The sequence below is a fragment of the Pinus tabuliformis genome, chromosome 4_1, assembly GCF_031772625.1.
Source record: "Pinus tabuliformis cultivar Carrire ecotype Pingquan chromosome 4_1, CPIR1, whole genome shotgun sequence".
Taxonomy (NCBI): domain Eukaryota; kingdom Viridiplantae; phylum Streptophyta; class Pinopsida; order Pinales; family Pinaceae; genus Pinus; species Pinus tabuliformis.
The window spans coordinates 268,734,124-268,758,103 of record NC_142303.1 but is presented as its reverse complement, the minus strand read 5'-3'; the positions used below and the strand labels follow the sequence as shown (position 1 = coordinate 268,758,103).

At 43.2% G+C, this 23,980-nt stretch overlaps 1 protein-coding gene across 1 annotated transcript; it reads left to right on the top strand.

The window, feature by feature from the left end:
* The first annotated feature begins 9,258 nt into the window (after nucleotides 1–9,258).
* LOC149175300 (uncharacterized) lies at nucleotides 9,259–9,997 on the top strand. Its single transcript, XM_089422802.1, has 2 exons — nucleotides 9,259–9,533; nucleotides 9,616–9,997. Exons 1-2 carry the CDS (start codon nucleotides 9,296–9,298, stop codon nucleotides 9,894–9,896), a joined length of 519 nt encoding a protein of 172 aa, XP_089278928.1. The 5' UTR covers nucleotides 9,259–9,295; the 3' UTR covers nucleotides 9,897–9,997.
* The last annotated feature ends 13,983 nt before the right edge of the window (nucleotides 9,998–23,980 follow it).

The window sequence follows — 23,980 nt, the reverse complement described above, 5'->3', positions numbered from 1 at the left end:
TAAGGCTTAGGGTTTTGGGACAAAGTTTTAGCGAGTATTGGGATAAAGGGTTTAGAGAAAGGGAATAAAAGTGTGGGGGAGTGTATGAAAGTGTAGGGGAGTTGAAATTTGGAAATTGAGAGTTCAAGGGTGGTTTTGAGGGAGATATAAGGTTTTAGATGTGAGAAAAACACCAAATCTTCAATAAACTTTTAAAACACCTTAAGAAATGAATGTAGGAGGATAAGAATGCTATATTTGTCTATCACTCACTTTCTGGAGGTTTGGAGGTGATTTGATGAAGTTTGGTGGTGATTCTGGCTTTCCTGGACAAGTCAGCAATGCCAGAAGGAAGTGCGCAGCGCCCGAAGGAAGTGCCTCTTTGGCAAGTGTGTAGCACCAGAAGCAAGTGCGCAACGTTGACTTCAAATCTACTTTTGAGTGACTTCCCAAAGTCCAAATTGAGCCCATGATAGCTTGTTAGAATGACATCTCTCTTGGATACACAATGGACCTATCAAGTACTAAAAAGGATCAATTAGAGCCCCTCACAAATCAATTCTCCCAAGACTGGTCAAAACGTCCAGAATGAAGGTGCAAAAATGAAGTGTTATCTTGTAGGAAACTTTTGGAGGCCGTCCTCAACTCAAAATTGAGCTCATGATAGCTCATTGGAAATATCTTTCTATCTAGTTATCATTTGACTCATCAAGTAAGTAATTTGGACAATCCAGCTAGGATAAAAATTGATTTTCCCAAGGTCACACCAAAAGTGCAACAACACTCTTGTAGAAACTGTATTTTTGACATTTCTCCAAACCCATGAAACCTGTGTAAAAACTGAAGAATTTTTTTCATCCTTGGCCTATGATGGACAAAAACCTCTCTCAAATTTGTCAAATTCATCTCTTTTTTTCCAGAAACATAGTTTGAAGAAAAACTGGCCCTATGTGTGGCAAATGATTTGTCCCTTGAAATGACCTCTTGAAAAATGATGGAGACCTGATGTTTATGAGTTGGAATGGCCTCATACTTGCTGAAATGACCTCCCTTAGGCCTCCTCTTCTCAGATGTCTCTGATTCCATATCCAACCCTAGCTCAGTGGGAGAGGAAATTAGGGTTTAGTGCTTGTGGAAAATGATGATTCGGACACCCTTGGGAAAAGAAACTCCCTTTGGAATTCACTTAACTTTTTGAAACATTACCCTTTCACTTGACCATTTTCTTTGACAAATTGATATTTTTATGGTCTTTAAGAACTCTTTGAATTTGACTTTGCTTTAATGAAGTTGGCATATAGAGATTGAGTTGGCAGCTCAGGAACAATACTTATTACATATAGTGAACATAAAATACATGATGAAATAAAGAATTTCTCTTTACAAATCATCTTCACATGGTGAAGAGAGGTTACTGATCATTTTTACACCTATTGGCTTTATGCAATGGAGTGGAATGTTATTGAACCATGAAAACCCTAATGACCTAATGGAGACTTTGAGTGGTTGTGACTATGATGAAAGTGATTGTCATGATGAAGACAAGTCATGACTAATGGTATACTTCAGCAAAAGGTGAAATGAGCTAGCAAGAGGTAAATTTATAAAAGGAGTAAAGGAGACCCTAACTCAACCTTCAGTGACCAAATGTTTTGCATCATGACCTAGTGGAATAACAAAAATTTTAGAATGGGACCCTAACATGATATGAAAAGAGGATATTGATCACTGATGGCAATATGCAAATACTGACACTAACATCGGCCTTATTGGGGATGGCAACTCCTTGGAGGTGTCAGTAACACCGTAGACCAAGTGCTTAACCATGTGGGAAAATACAGTCAAAAGCTAAAGACTAACTGAATACTGAAAACTTGACTCTATAAACTGACTCGAGACTGACTGAAATACCCCACATCTCCACCAAAAAAAGATGCTCGGAATTGAGCTTATTCAACAAAACCTACTCTAACTGACCCATTCATCACTTGATCAAGTGAAATGGAACAGCCAATGTAACCATGTAAGCATTTTGATTGTTATTTGAATTCTCTGCAAGTGCTTGCTTAGGAGCAAGAAGAGAGAACTACTGAAAGGCAAGTCCCATGAGAAGTTGAAATCAGATTGAATCTTGATGAAATTGCAAAGCATGAGCCCTCTAGCTGACCTCAAAAATGTTGCAAAAGGATCTTCATAGGAATACATATTGATTTCCAACCCATATAATACATTAATGTTATGCTCTAGGTAATCTTCGTGCCTTGATTTTAAAATTTTCCCAACATCTGTGCTTTCTTCCCTTGATGACTGTAGCAAGTTGACAAAAGGATCCTGAAACTCATGAATGACTAATTTTTCTTGATGATCAACAAAAAATCAAGAATCTTCTTCATTACTATCTTGATATGACTACAAATTTTTGGATGAGCTTTCTAATGAGACTCCTGCTAAAAATGACAAAGAAACCAGCTGTCGGATCAAGTTTATATCAACACTCTTTTCAGGCTCATATTTAGCTAATGGAGAAGGACTTTTACTATAAATATCATCCAACACATTAGCTATAGGGTCATCAAAAACTTGAAACGACTGTTGCAACCTATTTTCCATTGGTTCTAATGAGACTACATGACTTTCTACAGGCCGCTCATCCTTTGCTTTAGAGATAGTATGAAAATTTTCCTTTAAAAATTGTACTGCTTCAAAATATAAAGGTATAGAATCATATTGCATCATTTGATTATATGTTTCAACTTCCAAGCCTTCATCTGCAATTTGAAATTTAATGGAACTTGATGGCTGCAAATCTAGAGCTAAGGAGGATTCTACATCGCAAATGATTTCCTCAACCATTTCAGGAGAAGGTTTATCATTTATAGTGTTGACCACTTGCTTATCTGCTTGCTTATAGTTTTCTCTTATTTTTGCAAATGAGGAGAAAAACAAGGGTAAGGAGTTCTAATCAAGAATTTCATTATCCTATGTTGAAGTTTCTAAGTTTACTTAGTTAGAAACCCTCCATGCACTTTATCTGATTTATTCCTACCTACTTGTTATCTTCCTTAACAAGTTATTTACAATGTAAATACTGAAAATAAACACTAGTGCATGATCAACATATTACATATCAGCAACTAAAAGAAACAAGAACAAACACACCACATGACGCCATTATTTTTGGACTAATGTCCCTGGAAAAACCCAATGTGGGAAAATCGGTGCAGCTATCTAAGGGTTTTCTTATTAATCAATATCAGAGTACAATCTGGGTGCCGAACCTAGCCTACCCAACAGAGAATTTCCTTGGCAGCTATACCTCATAGTTTGAGAGAAATCTCCTGGCTGAAACCCTGGAAAATCCTTTTGGCAGTTCCTTAGCACAAAACCGCTCTACAACCCCAGCGTCTGCCCAATCTGGACTGCATCAGCCTCTCCTAGCCCAGTACTAGCCCTGCGTCAGCCTCCCTTGGCCTGCGTCAGCCCCAAGAGGCCCTGCATCAGCTCTGGGAGCCTCTGCGTCATCTACGTTGACCCCTTGGTGGTCTGTGCAACACTTGGCTGCCTCTGCGTGGCCCTGCGTGAGCCCTTGCTGGCTCTGCATCACCCTCCTTGGCTTCTGCGCTGCTCTCCCGACACAATATCTGCCTTCTTTGTTTCTCTGTACTCAAAGCACCTTAGCTGATCTCCCGATCACTAATTCTATCTCTCTTAGAAAACCCCACTCTAAAGAATAGAATGACTGATCACTCTAGTGTCCTCTCCAAGTGACCCTCAAGCCTCCTCTTATACTTTTCCTGTTGACATCTCAACGGCCGAGATTAAGTCCCTAATCAATGGCTAAGATTAGATCTAGCTTGATCCATGTCTTTTGGGCCACTCTAACACATATTCATACTAATACACATTAATATTTTATTTTCCCTAAGTTTATACTTAGGGACTCCATTAAAAATATTAATTATTTTAATATCTCCTAGTCTGTTTAGAATCTGTCCAAACCCTTTTTGGATATTGGAGATCTCATGTGCCCCAACCTCTCCACCAAATTTCATGGCTAGAGCACATCCGATGCTACCCCAAATCAACACTCCCTCTTAGCGAGGACTATGCTCTAGCAATACTCCTCACTGAGTACTACTCTGATCATCCGGCATCGGTACCTGTGCTGATGCTAGGCCTTCCTGCCCAACATCCTTTGCATTGCTGCCTCCTGTACTGCTGCCCATGGTTCTGCCACTACCACTACTACATCTATACAACAACTCCCTCTGCATCCGTGTTGCTGCTGGTCCTTTCTCCCAACACTGCATCCGCACTACACCTCTTCTCATCAAGTTGCATCATGTTGCTCACTGCTGCACTGCAACTCAGTTACTGAGAAGTAAGTAACTGATCATCCATCTAACCTCTCTGTTGGGCTAGAGACACCCACTGATGTTGAAGCTCCCTCTACCGCTAACAAGTGCTCCCTCTCTGACCTTTGCGTTGATGTAGCAACTCCCTGCATCTCACACCGTTGCACACCTCTCTGTGCCATCCTGCACTGGTGCAACACTCATGTGCCTCTCACACTGTTGTAACCTGCTAGCCTCTTGCTGTCTCTGGACTCCTGCACTGTAGCTCTCTCTGCATCTGTCTCTACCTGACTCAGCCAGTCCTGCTACTCCTCGATGGGGCTCCCGTAGCAAGTTCCAATCCAAGAGGCTGGGTACCTCACGGATCTTGCCCCTCATTGCCAGTAGTTTGCCTGACTACAACTCGATGTCTCCCCACTTCTTCTCTAGTGGCGCATGTGCACTCATGGCACAGTCATCGTATGTCAAAACTTCCTTCTCTGCCTATGTTGGTGCTACCTTAGTCTCGGAAGACCCTCCCTTACTCTTCTTCATTGGGCACTGGGTCACATAATGAACCATCTCCCCATAGTGGAAGCACTTGATCTTGGAGAGATCTTTCTTCTTCTGCTTTTCCTACTTTCCCTCAGATGTTAGGGCCACATCCTCCTCCTCCTGCTTGACCTTGATCCCTTTATTGCTGATGCCTGTCTTTGACTGCCATCTGATTTCTTCCTAGCGAAGAGCTGCCCACATCTCATCCCAAGGTGGGAGAGTCCCTCTGTCCAGGATACTCTAGACAAACACTTCCCAATCTTCTGAGGCAGCATTCAGGGTTGTCCTCACCATAAGCTCTTGATCCGGTGTCGCTCCTATAGCAGTCAACTGGTCTCGGATCTCATTCAGTCCTCCCAGGAAGGTGTCAATCGATTGACCCTTCTTCATCTGATATGACCTCATCTGGTTCTCAAGCATCATTATTCTCTACACAGAAGTATGCTGGTGTTGGAGAGGTAAATCCCCTCTACGGATAGAGGCGATCCCTACTAGCCCAATAGGGGTCTAGCAACAATCACACAATGCTGCCACGCATGTTCCTAGTTACAATTAAACAAGAAGTAAAGAGCACCTACTTGGATTCCTGCGCTGTCGTTGGACGAAGAGATGTCTCCTTCGCTCCTTCGCTTCGGCTGGTCACAGTCCTCCGCGATCCCCGCGAACGGACACCTGCACACACGAAGAGAAGGCAAACGCAAGCGTGAAATCTAGTAAAAGTAACTATATGCCAGTCAGAAAAGACATAATTCACATTTATCCATTGCATAAACAAACGAGAATGGAACAATAATAGTAGTCATCTATTATTAATCAGAATAGAGAAGAGTACAACCAAATGTTCTGACGTCGATAAACTTCTCAGGAGGGATCAGTCAGCATGTATCTCAAGCATTCACCTTTGAGGATGGTTCTCCCAAGACAAACAACTCTCTCTCTCTCACACAAACGTCACAAACAAACTTCCCAAAGCAATCAAACACTTCCACTCCTAACACACCAAACCTATAGCAGCAATCTGAGCACTACAAGCTCTGTACAATCCAAGCTAAGTCTAGCTAGTTCCCACTAGTTTCTAACTAGCTGCTCATGGTAATGGTGGAAGTTTATATAGGAGAAGGAGTCTCCTAAAAAGGTGGAAGGATGAGCTTATCTTCAAGGGGAGTAGTTGCAAAGGGTCGAACAGACATGCCATAGAAGGGAGTCGATATTCACAAAGCTAACAACCAAGCCTGGAGAGATCTGGAAGGCTGGTTGTTTGAACAAATTCGCCCAAACTGGATCAGCGCGGATTATATAGAGACTGCCGCGCTGTCAGCACATAACAATAACTGAACAAGTCATGTCAGCGCGGAAGAACACGGGAAAGCCGCGCTGTGCGTCATCGCGGAAAAGTGATGTTCTTCCGCGATGGCAGCGCACGAAATACACTGTGAGGCGCTGGTCATCGCGGTTATTTTAGGAACAGACGCGCTGATGCACAAAACTTTGGAAAAATGGGTTTTAAGCTAGTTCAGGGATCAAACACTTAGTGATTGTGACTTCTGGACACAGCAGGGTGACTGACAGGAAGGCAGTGATAAATTACTGTGTAACAGATGCCCCCTAAAGCATGAAGACCGAGAGAGTGGGAGGGGTGAAATGCTTTACAACACACGCCGAACTGGAACACCACCAGGAAGTACCGAAAAATCTCTGACAATCATATACATGCAGTCTAGGCATGGGCGCAGCCATCCAAAAGACATGCGAGACTGGTCTATGGTATGGACGCAGCCACCTAGCTAAAGAGACCATAATAATGACAAGGTATGGTCGCAGCCATCCATGAAGACGCAGGTATGGGCGCAGCCATCCATCAATGAGTCATGTAATGATTATCCACAAAATCGCAACCTGGACCACAGTGAGCAAGGATCCAGGGTCTTGCGCTCCATCTCGACCCGAACAGAGTACAAGTCCACACATGTGAATACAGGGGTTGGAGTCGAACATGCATGAACATCGTCTGATTACCGGCCAATGATGAGAACCGTTAACAGACGCGAGAGGTACCACCAATAATGACAATGGCCCTCAAGGTACTATAGGTACAATCCGTGGCGTGTGAATCAATGAGCTGGTGTCGAACACCCACTGAATCATTCGATCGTAGGTCAATGATGTAAACCTTGCGTCGAACACGAGGAACCTGCCATTGAGGCATGCAGGCTCCAAGGCACCTGGAAAGAGTCTCTAAGTCACTTTCTCGGATAATGAGCTGAAGTCGACGAGAAGTGGCCTTGATCGAAGGTGGGCCATGATGATTCCCACATCATCGACATGAGACAGAGGTATAATAATTTGTGATGAGATAGCGAACGAGGTTGCATTGTGGCAGAGGACAACTTCTCTTGAACATATAACGGCACTGTAACGGATTTGGCAGTACTTGACATCAAATGAGCAGCGGATAGGATGATGACGGCAATGAACAGATGAGAGGTCAAATAGGATATCCCAAACCCATGGAGGCTAGTGAAAACGAGATGAGATGACCCCACCCAGACACGAAACAGCGGAGTGCCATGTTCAAGAGTGACGTACTGCCGAGACGACTGTAATCAAAGTTCCATTTTCCCCACCTTTGCAGGCAGGTACCCCGATTATTTTTGGATGACAAGCTTGACGGGGATAACATATGCTTGGTGTGTGTCATGTTGACAATATCCGATGTCATTGAGTGTTTAACGAGCCTGACAAAGGAAAAACTCGGCTTCTTTTCTTGTTTCGAGAGTCTGAAAAGAATGCGGAAAAGGAGACTCCAGGGGGGTCCTTTTTCGTATAGTTGTGTCTCTCGAGCCCGAAAAAGTATAAAACTGTGCTCGAAAGAACCGCCCGATCATTACGATCGAGGAGTACTTTTCGTAAATAGTGTTCTGGACCCGAAAAAGGAAAAAAGCGGTCGAAAACACGTCGTTTTAGGGCCAATATCGAGTGCGAAACGACAAACACCCGGCGATCTTTTTGGCTTAACGGTCGGAAAAAGAGCTTAAAAACGACCGCCTTTCGTTCCCTTTAACGAGCTGAAAGGTAGCTCGGCCATCTTCTCTTGTTTAACGTCGGAAAAGAGCTTAGAGACGACACTTTGGGAATCACATGAATTATGGACTGTCATGACCAAGCTACGATACATGTACCTGCACAAGGGCACTACCCGCATAAATCCATTCAATATACGTAAAAACATATTGGAACATGCTTGAAAACAGAACCAAGGCTAGTTTTATGGCTAAAAATGGTAAAAACCCAAAAAAATATGGTAATTTAGGAGTTTTTACTATAAATAGGGGGGGGTAATAAGTCATTTTTACCATTTTACTATTTGGAGTGCGAAGAACGTGGAGAAGTCAAAAAGTTGACGGAGCGATTTCCAGCCCATCCGGAGACCATTTTCAGATCTGCTTCTTCCAGGTAGGTTCTCATTCTTTTGCCCTGCATTCTGGTTCATTTTAGGAGTTTTTTAACGGTTGAATGGGCCCAATTGGGCATTTTTTATTTGCATGGGTGCGCCCTCGGTCAGCGCGGAAATTGCCCACGGGGTCGCGCTGACCGAAAAATAGCCAATGTAACCAACTTCGGGTCAGCGCAGAAAAGGCGTGTTCTTCCGCGCTGACCTCGCATTTTTTACACAGAGCCGCCATTGTCATCGCGGCTGTCCCTAAAACAGCCGCGATGGCGCGGAAAAGTTTTGTTTTTTAATAAATGAACGTAAATTTCTCCATGAAAACAATTCTGATTGGTTTTTATTGTTCATGCAGGACATCATGGCCTTTCAATGGCAAGAGAGAGTTCACGATGTAGAGGATGTGGCTGCTTGGGGAGACGTAAATTGCTGCAACGCCATGCGGGCGTGCGGATTCATGAAATTCTTCCTTACGCCGCGTCTGAGGGCCCAACATGATCTGCTGGAGCTGCTGATCAGGGCATGGAACCCGGTGGACCAAAAATTCACCATCCGTGGTCACGACATTGAGTTTGACCACATGGATATCTTTTTCTTGACTGGGTTGTCGCGCCGAGGTGCGAGGCCCATCTTGGAGGGGCAGCGACCTAGCGGCGGTACTCTGGATGACCTGATGGCTGAGGTTTGCCCGGGAGCGGTGAAAACGCGGAGTGGGAAGTGCTCGATCCCCACAGTGAGAGACATAGTGCTGCGCACCATCCTGTTCATGGTGACCCGGGCAGCGGGCAGCATGGCGAACCACGAGGCATCCAAGACCCATCTCCTACTAGCCCTCGAGTGCCTCGAGCCTACCGTGTTTGACTGGTGCACTGCGGTGTGCAACAACATGAAGAGGCAATTGAGCAACTGCCGTCGCGGAGAGACGAAGCAGTTCGGGTATGGATCGATCCTGGTCCCGCTCATTCTGGAGCGAGTACCAGCCATGCGACTGCAGTCTATGGCTGTGGATGCCCCCAGAGATCCTCGAGAGACGAGGGCCTCACGATGGGCTCGGATTATGCCACGTGGGGGTGGCGGCCGACCACATAGCTGGGGGGCATTTTTCAGAGACTGGTTGGACCAGCAGGAGATCTTCGTACAGGATTGGCCATATGCGGGGATGGATTTCCGCAATGATCCTGACTTGGTGCTGCCTCCGGGTGAACAGTGGGATGATGCAGGTATGACACTTTTTGTCTTTTGAGTTTTGTATTGTTTTTAAATTTTTTATGTACATGTCCTAATAAATGTCTTGTCATGCAGATGTGGGGCCTACTAGACCGATTGGCCTGGCTGCCACGGCACGGAGAGAGGGCCCGGGAGCCGGAGCTTTGGCCTTAGCCCCTCCAGGGGCCAACACACCAGAGATTGTGGCTCGCAACCTTGAGGGGTTGCTGGAGGGGGTGCCGGACTTCCAGGGGGTCGAGGAGGTTCCTGTGGAGCATCAGATCCACACAGTGGGTGTGGAACCCAGAGTGCACCGCCTTCTGAGGCGGTTGGCACGAGCGGCTGTGTACTACAGAGAGCACCATCCAGCCGATTAGTCACCTAGGTTTTATTTCCACTGTTTATTTTGAGACATTATGACTCAGATGTATTGAGATTTTGGGACATGTACTTCTATTTTTGAGCGCCTCAGTGCGCCACACGATATATATATATATACATACCGATTTTTGGATGAGTCGTTGTTACATGTGATGATGTGTTATCTTGTGTTATGCGTTTGTTCAGTACAATTTGTGATCTTATGTATGAATTTGCACGACACTCGACTCATGGATTTTATATGTTTAATGCAAGCTTAAAAACACACACGTGCAAACTATGCTTGAAATGATTTATGTATGCTTATTCTTAGATGGATCTTTTACATATGATGATGTGTTTCATATGTTACGCGACTGTTCGACACACATGTTATCTGATGTATCTACTTGCATAACAAACGACCCATCGTGAAATATGCACATATTTTATTTTTATGAAAGCTTGAAAACACATATGATAATCACGTATGCAAACTATGCTTTGAACAATGGATTTTATTTTTGATGCAAGCTTAAAGGCACGTATATACATGCAAACTATGCTTGATAGGAAAGGAACGGGCATGCCCCCAGCATCGTGTCTCAATTCGAGGTACATGCCCCCCAAGCTTCAAGCCATTGAAAATGGGTTGAAGGTTGACAAAATGGTTATTGCGCTCGAATTGCACGAGCTTATGTTTCATTGTTTTAACGAGGTTGACACAGGTAAAAGAACTGTCCTCGGGCCGCCGTGTTTCATTTTTTAGCGAGCTTGACACAAGACAAGGAACTGTGCTCAGAATGGACTTCATCATAATGAACGGGAAGTGGAGGCCCCCAAGAAAGTGGCTCCGGAGGGGAGTCCAACATCTTGGAAATCAGGACCTAATGCCCCCAGGACACTATGTACGATGGTGTCGTCACTGGGTACGGGCACGGGTTGGGTGGCCACGTAGTTGATTTGCGGTGAGGCAGATGCAACTTGTGGATGAAAACCAGGAGGGAAGGAGGAGTGCGCCGGAGGGGCTTGTGGACGAACGAACGATAATTGATCGAATGTCACGATTCTTCCATCGTGTGGAAAACAAACCACACGGAAAAGTGAAGAAACAAGGGCTCCCATGGCATACACATAATCACGACCAAGGAGAAGACTGAAGTCTAAAGAACCTTGGGTAACTGAGACGTCTATATAGACGGTCTTGCCTCCCAAAGTAATAGGAAACTTCGGGAGGATCCCTAATGGCTGACTCGTTCCTCCATCAAACGCGGTGAGATGCGGCGCGACAGGTACAAGCGATGGGGAACCCAAAGCTCGCCAAGTAGTAACGGGCATAAGACTAACCGATGCTCCTTCGTCTAACACAGTGCCGGGCAGTGCCCTATTGCAAGCATAGGCGGTGACCCAGAAAGGCACATGGGATGGAAGGGGAGGGGCAGTCAAACGACTCCAATCAAAGGAGATGACGGAACTACTTGGTGGGGGAACCATATGGTTGCCCCCCTGCTCGGAAAGAACCGAATCTAAATTCTCCGGAGAGGTTTCAGGAGAACCTTTATCAAGCTCAGGAGAATCTGAGGAGACGAGAAGAACATGAGAATTTTGCTCTTCCGAAACAGAGTGCTTGAGAGGAGGTGAACTCGAATCAACACTCTTTCCGACCAACGGCGGGTCTGGAACAGACTGGGAACAGCCAGGTTCGGGAAGAGGGGCTTGGAAAAAAGAGGAATCTGAAACAATCTCTTTGTTAACACGGGCGCGATCTACAGTTGTAGAAAGACGTTGATAACCGGCGGGAAATGGATTCGGAGGAGCAGCAAGACTTTCCAACACAGCAGAGGCTTTATCCATGAGGGGACAAAGGTGAAGGGGATGTTTGCCTTCACAAAGTCGACAGGGGATTCGAAACTTCCTTTTCTCCTTACCATTCCCAACTGATGAGGTAGCATCGCCATGATCATCAGTGGACGATGAAGGGTGGGCCGGATCGTGAGACCAAACTTCTAATACCCTGGGAATGCCAGGGCAATCACGAAGGAGATGGTCCTCCTTGCATAATCGACAAGGAAACTTGACCTTCCGCGGAGGAGCAGAAGGTGACCCGACTTCAGGTATAGTGGAGTGGATAGCTGGACTTGAGGGGGGGACTATGTGTGTAGGCTCTCCCTTAGGGGACTTCTTCTTCTTGGTCTTCCTCTTCTTCTTCTTAGCCACCTGGTTATGCGAATCGAGACTTTCACCAGGCGAAGTACAAGAGGAAGACGTAGAGGTAGGCGTCGAAGGGGAGAGATCCACCTTAGGATCAACATGACGTTGTTCAGGTGGAGGGACTGACGGACTAACAGCCGATACGGTAGGGACCAAAGAGGTTGAAAACAACCACACAGGCAACCCGACAGTTAACCCTGGTAGGGACAACGTCGCCATATACGGAGCACCAACATTCCCAAGAGGAGGGAATTGTCCTGGGTTCCCATCAGAGGGGGAACCTGGGTTAGTGAATCCTGGAAAAGTTGCCATAGCAAATGAAAACGAAACCTACTCAAGCTAACGCACACAAGATCTAACCAGGTGATGTTATCGTGGCCAAATTAATTTTAAGACGCAAGGACCAAACTTGACCTTTTCATATTTCAGGAGTCGAGAAAAGGACAAAGATGACTCCAGTCTCCTTCGAATGTTTAATGAGCACGAAGTGACAAGACGCTCACAGGCACCTTTTCGTTTAGGGAGTCTGAAAAGGATCAAAAGCGACTGCTCTGTAACTCTAGGTAGAGGGTGTGCCAAACTCTTCGCAAAACCACAGAATACTTTTTAGGGTACGGGTGGTCAATCTTCGTGAATGCTGTGTTCACTGCATTGCGAATTGTAGGGCGGCCGACTCGGCTTCCTATGGATAGAGGATAAAAGCCTAGTGGGGTCTCCCTATATACTCGACGGTACGTGGGAGCGCAGTCCGTATTAGACCACTATCGAGTCACAGAAGGAGGAATCACCCAACCTAATGTGAAACAACAGCGACTATGTTTTAAGACGCCGGGACACGTCTCTAACCTAGACCTCTAAATATTTGCGTTTAGTTCCAATGCGTTTTTAGATTCATTTGGTTCATTTTATAGTTGATCTTGAGATTAAGTTTCGATTTCAAGCTCTATCGTATGTTCGCTCACAATTACTTAGATGCAATCTATATGCAAAAGAATTTCGTTTCGTTCGATGAATTCTAGCTACGAGAGAGCAAAGAATTTTTTAAACAAAACGAATACAAACAAACAAGCAGCTAAATGCAACTAAAGCGAGGAAAGGAAACTTTTCTTTTGAAAATGCAAATCAATGAAATGTTCTTTTCCTTTTCGAATTTTAAAGCAAGCTACTAATTCGTTTTCTTTTTAATGACATAAAACACCTAAAGGAATTTGGAGGAACTTGAACACCAAGTAAACTACTTAATGAGAGCACACAAAGTTCCCAAAAACACTCAACCGAAGTCTCGAAATCAAAAGGAAACGAGGCAATGCACGAGCTATGTGATCTAAGCTCTGCAAAACAAGCAAGGATCGCAAGCAAGGAGGAAGCGAAAAAGACCACTTGGAAGCACAATCCAATACACTCTGACAATCACTGAAAAAATGCGAAAATGAGCCTAGAACGAGCTGGTCAATTAAGCAAACAGGGATCCTCACGGGAGGCTTGACACACACACACGGCCACTAGATGTCCTAGGGTTCAGAGTGCGAAATCAATAGAGAAAAGCAAACATCCGACGGACCAGAGTCGCAACCAGTCAATTAGAGACCCAAACACAATCCAGCAATCGCAAAAGTAAGGATGAACACACGAACCAAGCAGCTAGAAGGGAAGTTGTTTGCAAACTCAAAACCAAGCAAAACGAAACCCTATGGAGTTGAGCTCCGTAATCAAACAGTTCAAAGTTCAGAGAGTGAAAAACAAGTCATCAGACAAGCGGGGAGAAGAAGGGAAAGTCACAGCAAGAGGTTCAGGAGGTCAATTTGGACAAAAATGAGTTTTTCAGGCTCAGCGCGGGTAGCCTTCAGCAACTTGGCGCTGACAGGGGGAGGCCTTCAGCAACTTTGCGACGTCAGCGCGGAAAGTCAGGGAAAAAGCGCGCTGCCCTAGAAGAAACGAGGTCAGCGCGGATATAAGGCACACAGACGCGACGACCAAAATCACAAAGAAGAGTGGGCGCGATGTCAGCGCGGAAGAACACGAATAAAGCGCGCTGCCCTTGAAAACGAGGTCAGCGCGGTTGTTAGACGTACAGGCGCGATGAAGAGAAAACCAAAGAACAGAGTCGCGATGTCAGCGCGACTGTTCCGAAATAAAACGCGCTGGGAGTAAAAAACAAGGAAAGCCAAAATAAAAACTTCCCAAACCAAAGGCAGGAGCTTTTCAATGATAAAAATGCTTCCCAGAAACGCCCAGAAAGTTCATAAGCAAAAAGACAATCCCAAAAACTCGAAAAGAGATCAATCAAAGCCAAACACAAAAGTGGACTCAAGAGACAAAAAGGCTGATCCCCAGTGGAGTCGCCAAATTGTTGGAGAGGTAAATCCCCTCTACGGATAGAGGCGATCCCTACTAGCCCAATAGGGGTCTAGCAACAATCACACAATGCTGCCACGCATGTTCCTAGTTACAATTAAACAAGAAGTAAAGAGCACCTACTTGGATTCCTGCGCTGTCGTTGGACGAAGAGATGTCTCCTTTGCTCCTTCGCTTCGGCTGGTCACAGTCCTCCGCGATCCCCGCGAACGGACACCTGCACACACGAAGAGAAGGCAAACGCAAGCGTGAAATCTAGTAAAAGTAACTATATGCCAGTCAGAAAAGACATAATTCACATTTATCCATTGCATAAACAAACGAGAATGGAACAATAATAGCAGTCATCTATTATTAATCAGAATAGAGAAGAGTACAACCAAATGTTCTGACGTCGATAAACTTCTCAGGAGGGATCAGTCAGCATGTATCTCAAGCATTCACCTTTGAGGATGGTTCTCCCAAGACAAACAACTCTCTCTCTCTCACACAAACGTCACAAACAAACTTCCCAAAGCAATCAAACACTTCCACTCCTAACACACCAAACCTATAGCAGCAATCTGAGCACTACAAGCTCTGTACAATCCAAGCTAAGTCTAGCTAGTTCCCACTAGTTTCTAACTAGCTGCTCATGGTAATGGTGGAAGTTTATATAGGAGAAGGAGTCTCCTAAAAAGGTGGAAGGATGAGCTTATCTTCAAGGGGAGTAGTTGCAAAGGGTCGAACAGACATGCCATAGAAGGGAGTCGATATTCACAAAGCTAACAACCAAGCCTGGAGAGATCTGGAAGGCTGGTTGTTTGAACAAATTCGCCCAAACTGGATCAGCGCGGATTATATAGAGACTGCCGCGCTGTCAGCACATAACAATAACTGAACAAGTCATGTCAGCGCGGAAGAACACGGGAAAGCCGCGCTGTGCGTCATCGCGGAAAAGTGATGTTCTTCCGCGATGGCAGCGCACGAAATACACTGTGAGGCGCTGGTCATCGCGGTTATTTTAGGAACAGACGCGCTGATGCACAAAACTTTGGAAAAATGGGTTTTAAGCCAGTTCAGGGATCAAACACTTAGTGATTGTGACTTCTGGACACAGCAGGGTGACTGACAGGAAGGCAGTGATAAATTACTGTGTAACAGCTGGTACAGGTTCTTAAGAGCCTCCCACATCTCAACTGTCGTTTCCTTCTCAGATATATGCGATACCACATGATCCTTGACCACGTCAAGGATAATGCACTTGGCCCTCACCATCGCCTCTTCGTACCTATAATTATTATTGGGGTCAACTAGGACAGCTACTACCTTTAAGGCGAAGTTCTTGACATGATTCCTGTCAAGTACTGATAAGATTCTGGCCTTCTAGACTGCAAAGTTCGATGCTCCGTCCAGTCTATCCTGGTCTCTTACTTCATGTAGTGCCATGACGCTCCTCTACTTCCTTCCTGGAAGTTCTCTGTTCGACTCCTTTGAGTCTCTACTTCTCATATGGAAGTTCTCTTCTGGACTCCCTCTGAGTCCTGATTTCTCTCCCGGAAATCCTTTTGCTGCTTGTCAAGATGCCCCCTACTCTGATCATATTGTGCAACTGCACTGCTGATCCAGGTTCCTCGGCTAGAAACGCTCGGTAACAACTCCTCTGGCCTTGCTCTGTCAGGTACTTTTCTGACTACAATACCTCACCATCTCCACTCTGCAATATTCCTGCAGCCTTCTAGACCGCAGCAACTGCCTCTCTGTGAACTGCGTCAGCCCCTCTCTGCCTCACGCTGGCTCTGCATCACCCCGGATGGGTCTGTATCAGCCCTGGGATGCCCTGCATCAACCCTTTGGCCCTCTGTGTCAACAATGCTGGCCTCTCTGAGGCTCTGTGTTGTTCTCGACTTCTTCTGTGTGTCTCTGGCTAGCTCTGCATCACACTTCCTTGGCTTTTGTGCTGCTAGAAACAGCTTTTGTCACCTCGGGACAGTTGTTTTCTGTTGCTATTACTCTGCTCGAATGATGTCTTTTAGTCCTCCAGTGATCTGCAATCACGTTCTAATACCATGTTGAAGATTCTAAGTTTACTTAGTTAGAAACCCTCCATGCACTTTATCTGATTTATTCCTACCTACTTGTTATCTTCCTTAACAAGTTATTTACAATGTAAATACTGAAAATAAACACTAGTGCATGCTCAACATATTACAGATCAGCAACTAAAAGAAACAATAAAAAACACACCACATGACACCATTATTTTTGGACTAATGTCCCCGGAAAAACCCAATGTTGGAAAACCAGTGTAGTTATCTGAGGGTTTTCTTATTAAGCAATATCAGAGTACAACCTAGGTGCCGAACCTGGCTTACCCAACAGAGAATTTCCTTGGCAAATATACCTCACATTTTGAGAGAAATCTCCTAGGTAAAACCCTGGAAAATCCTTCCAGCAGTTCCTCAGCACAAAACTTCTCTACAACCCCAGCGTCTGCCCAATCTGGATTGCATTAGCCTCTCCTAGCCCAGCGATGGCCTTGTGTCATCCTTCCTTGGCCTACGTCAGCCCCAGGAAGCCCTACGTCAACTCTAGGAGCCTCTGCGTCAGCTACACTGGCCCCTCTGTTGCTCTGCGCAGCACTTGGCTTCCTCTGCATGGCCCTGCGTGAACCCTTGTTGTCTCCACGTCACCCTCCTTGGCTGCTGCTCTGCTCTCCCAGCACAATCTCTAACTTCTCTGTTTCTCTGTACTCATTTCCCCTTAGTTTCTCTCCCGATCACTAATTCTATCTCTCTTAGCAAACCCCACTCTAGAGAATAGAATGACTGATCACTCTGGTGTCCTCTCCAAGTGATCCTCAAGCCTCCTCTTATACTTTTCCTGTTGACATCTCAACGGTCAAGATTAAGTCCCTAATCAACGGTTAAGATTATATCTGGCTTGATCCATGTCTTTTGGACCACTCTAACACAAATTCATATTAATACACATTAATATTTTATTTTCCCTAAGTTTAGACTTAGGGACTCCATTTAAAATATTAATTATTTAAATATCTCCTGATCTATTTAGAATCTGCACAAAGCCTTTCTGGGTATTGTAGATCTCATGTGCCCTAACCTCTCCACCAAATTTCGTGGCTAGAGCACATCCAATGCTACCCCAAATCAACATCCTCTTGATTGTCAAGATCAAAACTTAATGACTGTTGATTTCTGATTGCATCAAAGTTTTCTCTGATGAATTGAAATGAAGTAAAACAAAGAGGCAAATATCCTTCACTTACTTCCAAATTTTTTGTACTTTCCTCCTCACTACCATAGCTGATATGCATTGGCTTATCACTATATTCAAGCTGTTGAAACTGAACTTCCTCCTCCCACAAACCAGCTGTTGATTTCTCTGTAGAATTAGATTCAATTTGGAGAACATAATCATCATCATACTGATCAAACTTTGGAAAATCATTAAGAGAACGAATGTCATCAAACATACACATTAGATCAGCAGATTTCTTCTCCTCAGATTGATTTAAAAATCCATTTTTTGATCTATGGTAGCTGGGATTAGAAGGCAAGTGTTTAGGGCCAGCAACCTCTTCTTTTTCTGGGATAAGTGGGTCATGGTGATCTTGAACGGAAAATACATCTCTCACAGTGATATTTTACATCATTTGCTCCACTGCACTCACCAAAATGTCGAGCTTTACTTTTGAAGATGTCAGGTGCTCTACATCTATGCTCTCCCGCTTTTGTTCCTTCAACTTTGCCCTTCTAATCAACAGAGTAGTCTCTACATCTACTGCACTGTTCTGCATCTCTTCAAGTGTTGCAAGGTTCCTTTCTCTCAGCTAAAACTCCATTTCCAGATCAAAGGCATCCGGGTAATGTAAGAGAGCTAAGCCGGGAGGAGTTCTTATATTGGCAGGTATCGAACAATAGACTTCATTGAATCTGGCAGAAAAATGTTGTACTAACTCCCCTAGCCGTCTTTTCAGCTGGTCATACTCTTCTAGAATCAGGAAGTGGTTTTCTTTGACCACCCACTTGTGAAGGAAAACTTTGATAAACTATGGGAAATCTAATATGCTTGCAGCCGGTAGGTTTTTGAACCAACTCTTGACTTTGCCTTGCAAAGAAAGGGAAAACAGCCTAATATTGACATCCTCTTCATCAACTTCAAAAAGGTCGAGGAAAGTCTCAAAATTTTGCATATGTCTCTCAGAAGTGATGTTGTCACATTCACCATCAAACCTTGGCAGATATAGGTATTGACTTTGAAGGAAAGCATGGAGTATAGGAAGTAAGATGAGTGGTTTGTATCTATATGGAATTTTACAAGGTGTAGGAGTATGTACAGAAGTTGTAGGATCATTCTTGATCTCTTGAGGTTCATCAATTTGAAGATGGTCATCATAAGATTTGGTAAAAGGGTCTGGACCAAGATCAAACGCGTACGAGGAATTTGTATTTACAACCTTCAAAGGAAAGGAATCCAATGGAGTTTCGTGATCTTTTCTCAAACATAATACACCTTGGAAAAATTTCTGGAAATTCTCAGGAAAAGAGAAGAGATATTTCATGATAAACAACATGATGTCATGAATAAAAGTCCAAGTTGAATACCTGATATTCCGATGTTGTCCTTTCATATTTCTTGGCAAGGTTCATCCTTTAGTGGAGTCTTTGGATTTGATTTCGAAACTGATTTGGAGTCACCAGGTGGATGATTTCAGCCTTCATGTGCATGATCACTGTCCAACATTAGCAATCAGATCTAAACTTTGTCGTACACCTAGGTAAAATGAATCTTGTGTTCCCTGACAACGACGCCAGTATGTTATCACTCCTCTAGATCTCCAAGGATGAGGAAGAGTCCAGCTGAGGTAACAAAAGATAAATCTTTTGAATTGGTAGCTAGCCCTACCAAGCCAGAGAGGGCTCTCTCCAAAGGATTACAGCCAAGAGGGCTAGATGGATTAGGGTTTTAGTTTAGACATAGCAGCTCAGGGTTTTGATTTGATTTGATTGGGGTAGTCACAGGATGAGTGAATTAGGTCAGAGAGTGAACTAAGTCAGGGCAAAAGAGAAGCAGAATTGTAGACATATGATGGGGCAAGGTAGGCAAGTACTTTAACACTTTGTATTATATTTTTGGAATGGTTTATACTGATGAGATGCTAAAAAGAGCATGGAAATCATGTATTCTTTTTAAACTGAGGAAATGAAACAAATTATGATGATTTTCCCAAAACAAAGCATAGAAGATGAATTCTACTTATCACACCTTGAAAATCAAACATATTTAGAAGTGAAATGGATCATGGAAGATACAAAAAATTCACACACATGTAACTGAAGAAGAAACAATATCAAAATACCATGCCACTGGAATCCCACCAAAATAGCTGCAACTCATCCAACATATTCCATGCCAAAGTCTGAAACACTAGTACAACATCCAATGGAGTCCAACCTCTGAAAGAGTGAATAAAGGGAAGATATAGACATCAAAACAAACTCCTCCCCACCTCAGGGGTAAATCCATGAGAAGAGCAGCAATTCCACCCAAATCTAAACTGATATCTAGAGTGTAGGGTGGTCAAAGTGACTCATACCTAATTACATTGCGATTGATTCATCTGACTTGATGAAAAATATTAACCTAATATATTTACCCCTAGGTAATAGTAAAAGACCATAATTACATCTATCATATCAATTACATCAGTAAAATGTAGATTTCCCATAGGTAAAAGTCAAATGTGGAGAAGAACAGTGAAAAACTAGGCCAACTATCAAGTGCGCAGCGCCATCGTCAGACCCACTTTTTCCTGCCTTCCTGGTGTCCAAATTGAGCCTAAGATAGCTCATTGGAAATATTATCAAGTATAGTTTCCAAATATTCCTTTATTTTTCAAAAAGGGATTGATTTGACCCTCCAAAACTTCATTCTCCTAAGACTAGTCAAATGCGCAACGCCTAGCTAAAAAAGAGGACAGAAACATGATTTTTTGCTAGTTTTTTTCCCTTTTCACCTTCCAATTTTGAAAACCATGGCAGGAAACATGGTTTTCGTAGATTTATTGGTCCTTCTGCATCCATTGGTAGCTTCCATTTCTCCAAAAAGTGTCCCAAAGGGCGTTGCGTGTTTGACCATGCAGCTGATATTTAAATTGCCTAAAAAACACAGAAAACATATCTTTGCCAAAATATGTGAAGAGAATTCAAAATTGGTCAAGGAGCTGATGTTTGGTGTGGCTAGGCTTGGAGTGAAGCCTATGCAAGTATTTCAAGCTTCTCCTTCTCTTTTTGGTGAGTTAGGGCTTCAATTTTTGCGTTTGCAGCCATGAGTTTTTCCCTGGAATTCCTTTCTCTATTGGCATAAGGTTTGGCCATTCCCGCTTGAATGTTGTTGTCCTTTTTCTTCAATAACTTCTCCAAATGATCATTTATGGCCTAAAGCCAACCTTCCTTTTCTTCTTTGATCATATCCAAGAATTGATCATCAAGCATAGCTTTATCAACTATCTCTCTTTGCCTTTGCCCTTTAAGTTCCAAAACTCTTTTCAAACCTTTGGTTCTAGGCCTGCCTCTTGGTGCTTGTTAATCTTGCTCTTCCAGAAAACCATGCTTCTCAAGCATCTATTCTAACAAAACCTTGGCTTTTTCTGTCTCACTGTATGGCCTGTTTTCTTCTTCTACCATGGTGTTTTAATGTCAAACCCTAGGGAGGTATTAGGTTGTTGGAATGTGTTTTTTTGGGAGTAAAGAATGGGGAAGGGGAATTGAATGAGATGGTTAAATGGGTTTATGTGATGGAGGAGGGGATAGGGAGTATTAATATGATGGATTTCGGGGTTGGGGTTTGGGAGCCTAGGTAGTTGTAGCACCTAGGGCTTAGGGTTTTGGGATAAAGGTTTAGAGAGTATTGGGATAAAGGGTTTAGGTAAATGGAATGAAAGTGTATGGGAGTGTATGAAAGTGTAGGAGAGTTGAAATTTTGGAATTTAGAGTTCAAGGGTGGTTTTGAGGGAGATCTAGGGTTTTAGATGTGACAAAAACACCAAATCTTCAATAAACTTTTAAAACACATTAACAAATGAATGTAGGAGGAGAAGAATGCTATATTTGTCTATCACTCACTTGTTGTTGGTTTGGAGGTGATTTGATGAAGTTTAGAGGTGATTTTATGAATTTTGGAGGTGATTCTCACTTTCCTGGACAAGTGAGCAGCGCCAGAAGGAAGTGCCTCTTTGGCAAGTGTGTTGCGCCAGAAGTAAGTGCATAGCACCGACTTAAAATTGACTTTTGAGTGTCTTCCCGAAGTCCACATTGAGGCCATGATAGCTTGTTGGAAATATCTCTCTCTTGGCTACACGATGGACCTATCAATCACTAAACCTGATCAATTATAGCCCCTCAAAAATCAATTCTCCCAAGACTGGTCAAAATGTGTAGAATGAGGGTGCAAAAATGAAGTGTTATCTTGCAAGAAACTTTTAGAGGTCTTAGTAATCTCAAAATTGAGCTCATGATAGCTCATTGGAAATATATTTATGGCTTGTTATCATTTGACTCATCAAGAAATTAATTTGGACAATCCATCTAGGAGAAAATTTGATTTTCCCAAGGTCACGCCAGAAGTGCAGCAACTCTCTTGTAGAAACTGTATTTTTGACATTTCTCCAAAACCATGACACCTGTGTAAAAACGGAAGGAGGTTTTTCATCCTTGGCCTATGATGGACAAAAACCTCTCTCACATTTGTCAAATTCATCTCTATTTTTCTAGAAACATTGTTTAAAGAAAAACTGACCTTATTTGTGGCAAATGATTTGTCCCTTGGAATGACCTCTTGAAAAATGATGGATACATGATATTTATGAGTTGGAATGGCCTCATACTTGCTAAAATGACCTCCCTTGGGCCTCCTCTGCTCATATGTCTCTGATTCCATAGCCAACCCTAGCTTAGTGGGAGAGGAAATTAGGGTTTAGTGCTTATGGAAAATGATGATTTGGACACCCTTGGGAAAAGACAACTCCCTTTGGCATTCACTTAAATTTTTGAAACATTAACCTTTCACTTGACTATTTCCTTTGACAATTTTATCTTTTGATGGTCTTTGAGAGCTCTTTGAATTTGACTTTGCTTTAATGAATTTGGCATATAGAGATTGAGTTGGCAGCTTGGGAACAATACTTATTACATATAGTGAACATAAAATTACATGATGAAATAAGCATTTCTCTTTATAAATCATCTTCACATGGTGAACAGAGGTTACTGATCATTTTGACACTTGTTGGATTTATGCAATGGAGTGGAATGTTATTGAACCATGAAAACCCTAATGACCTAATGGAGACTTTGAGTGGTTGTGACTATGATGAAAGTGACTGTCATGATGAAGACAAATCATGACTAATGGTATACTTCAGCAAAAGGTGAAATGAGCCAAAAAGGGGTAAATTTCTAAAAGTAGTAAAGGAAACCCTAATTCAACCCTCAGTGACCAAAGTTTTTGCATGATGACCTAGTGGAATGACAAAAATTTCAGAATGGGACCCTAATATGATATGAAAAAAGGATTTTGATCGTTGATGGCAGTATGCAAATACTGACACTAATATCAGCCTTATTGGGGATGGCAACTCCTTGGAGGTTTCAAGAACACCGTAGACCAAGTGCCTAACCATGTGGGCCAATACGGCCAAAAGCTAAAGACTAACTGAATACTGAAAACTTGACTCTATAAATTAACTCGAGACTGACTGAAATACCCTGCATCTCCACCAAAAAAAGATGCTCATAATTGAGCTTATTCAACAAAACCTAATCTAACTGACCCATTCATCACCTGATCAAATGAAATGAAACAACCAATGCAACCATGTAAGCATTCTGACTGCTATTTGAATTCTTTGCAAGTGCTTTCTTAGGAGCAAGAAGAGAGAGAAAGGAAACTCCCATGAAAACTTGAAATAAGATTGAATCTTGATGAAATTGCAAAGCATGAGCACTTTGGATGACCTCAAAAATGATGCAAAAGGATCTTCATAGGAATACATATTGATTTCCAGCCCATATAATACATTACTGTTCTACTCTAGGTAGTCTTCATGCCCTGATTTTAAAATTTTCCCAACATCTGTGCTTTCTTCCCTTGATGACTGCAGCAAGTTGACAAAAGGATCCTGAAACTCGTGAATGACTAATTTTTCTTGATGATCAACAATAAAACAATAATCTTCTTCATTACTGTCCTAATATGACTGCAAATTTTTGGATGAGCTTTGTAATGACACTCCTGCTAAAAATGACAAAGAAACCAATTGTCGGATCAAGTTTATATCAACACTCTTTTCAAGCTCACAATTAGCTAATGGAGAAGGACTTTTACTACATATATCATCCAACACATCAGCTATAGGGTCATGAAAAACTTTAAAAGACTACTGCAACCTATTTTCCATTGGTTCTAATGAGACTGCATAACTTTCTACAGGCCGCTCATCCTTTGCTTTAGAGATAGTATGAAAATTTTCCTT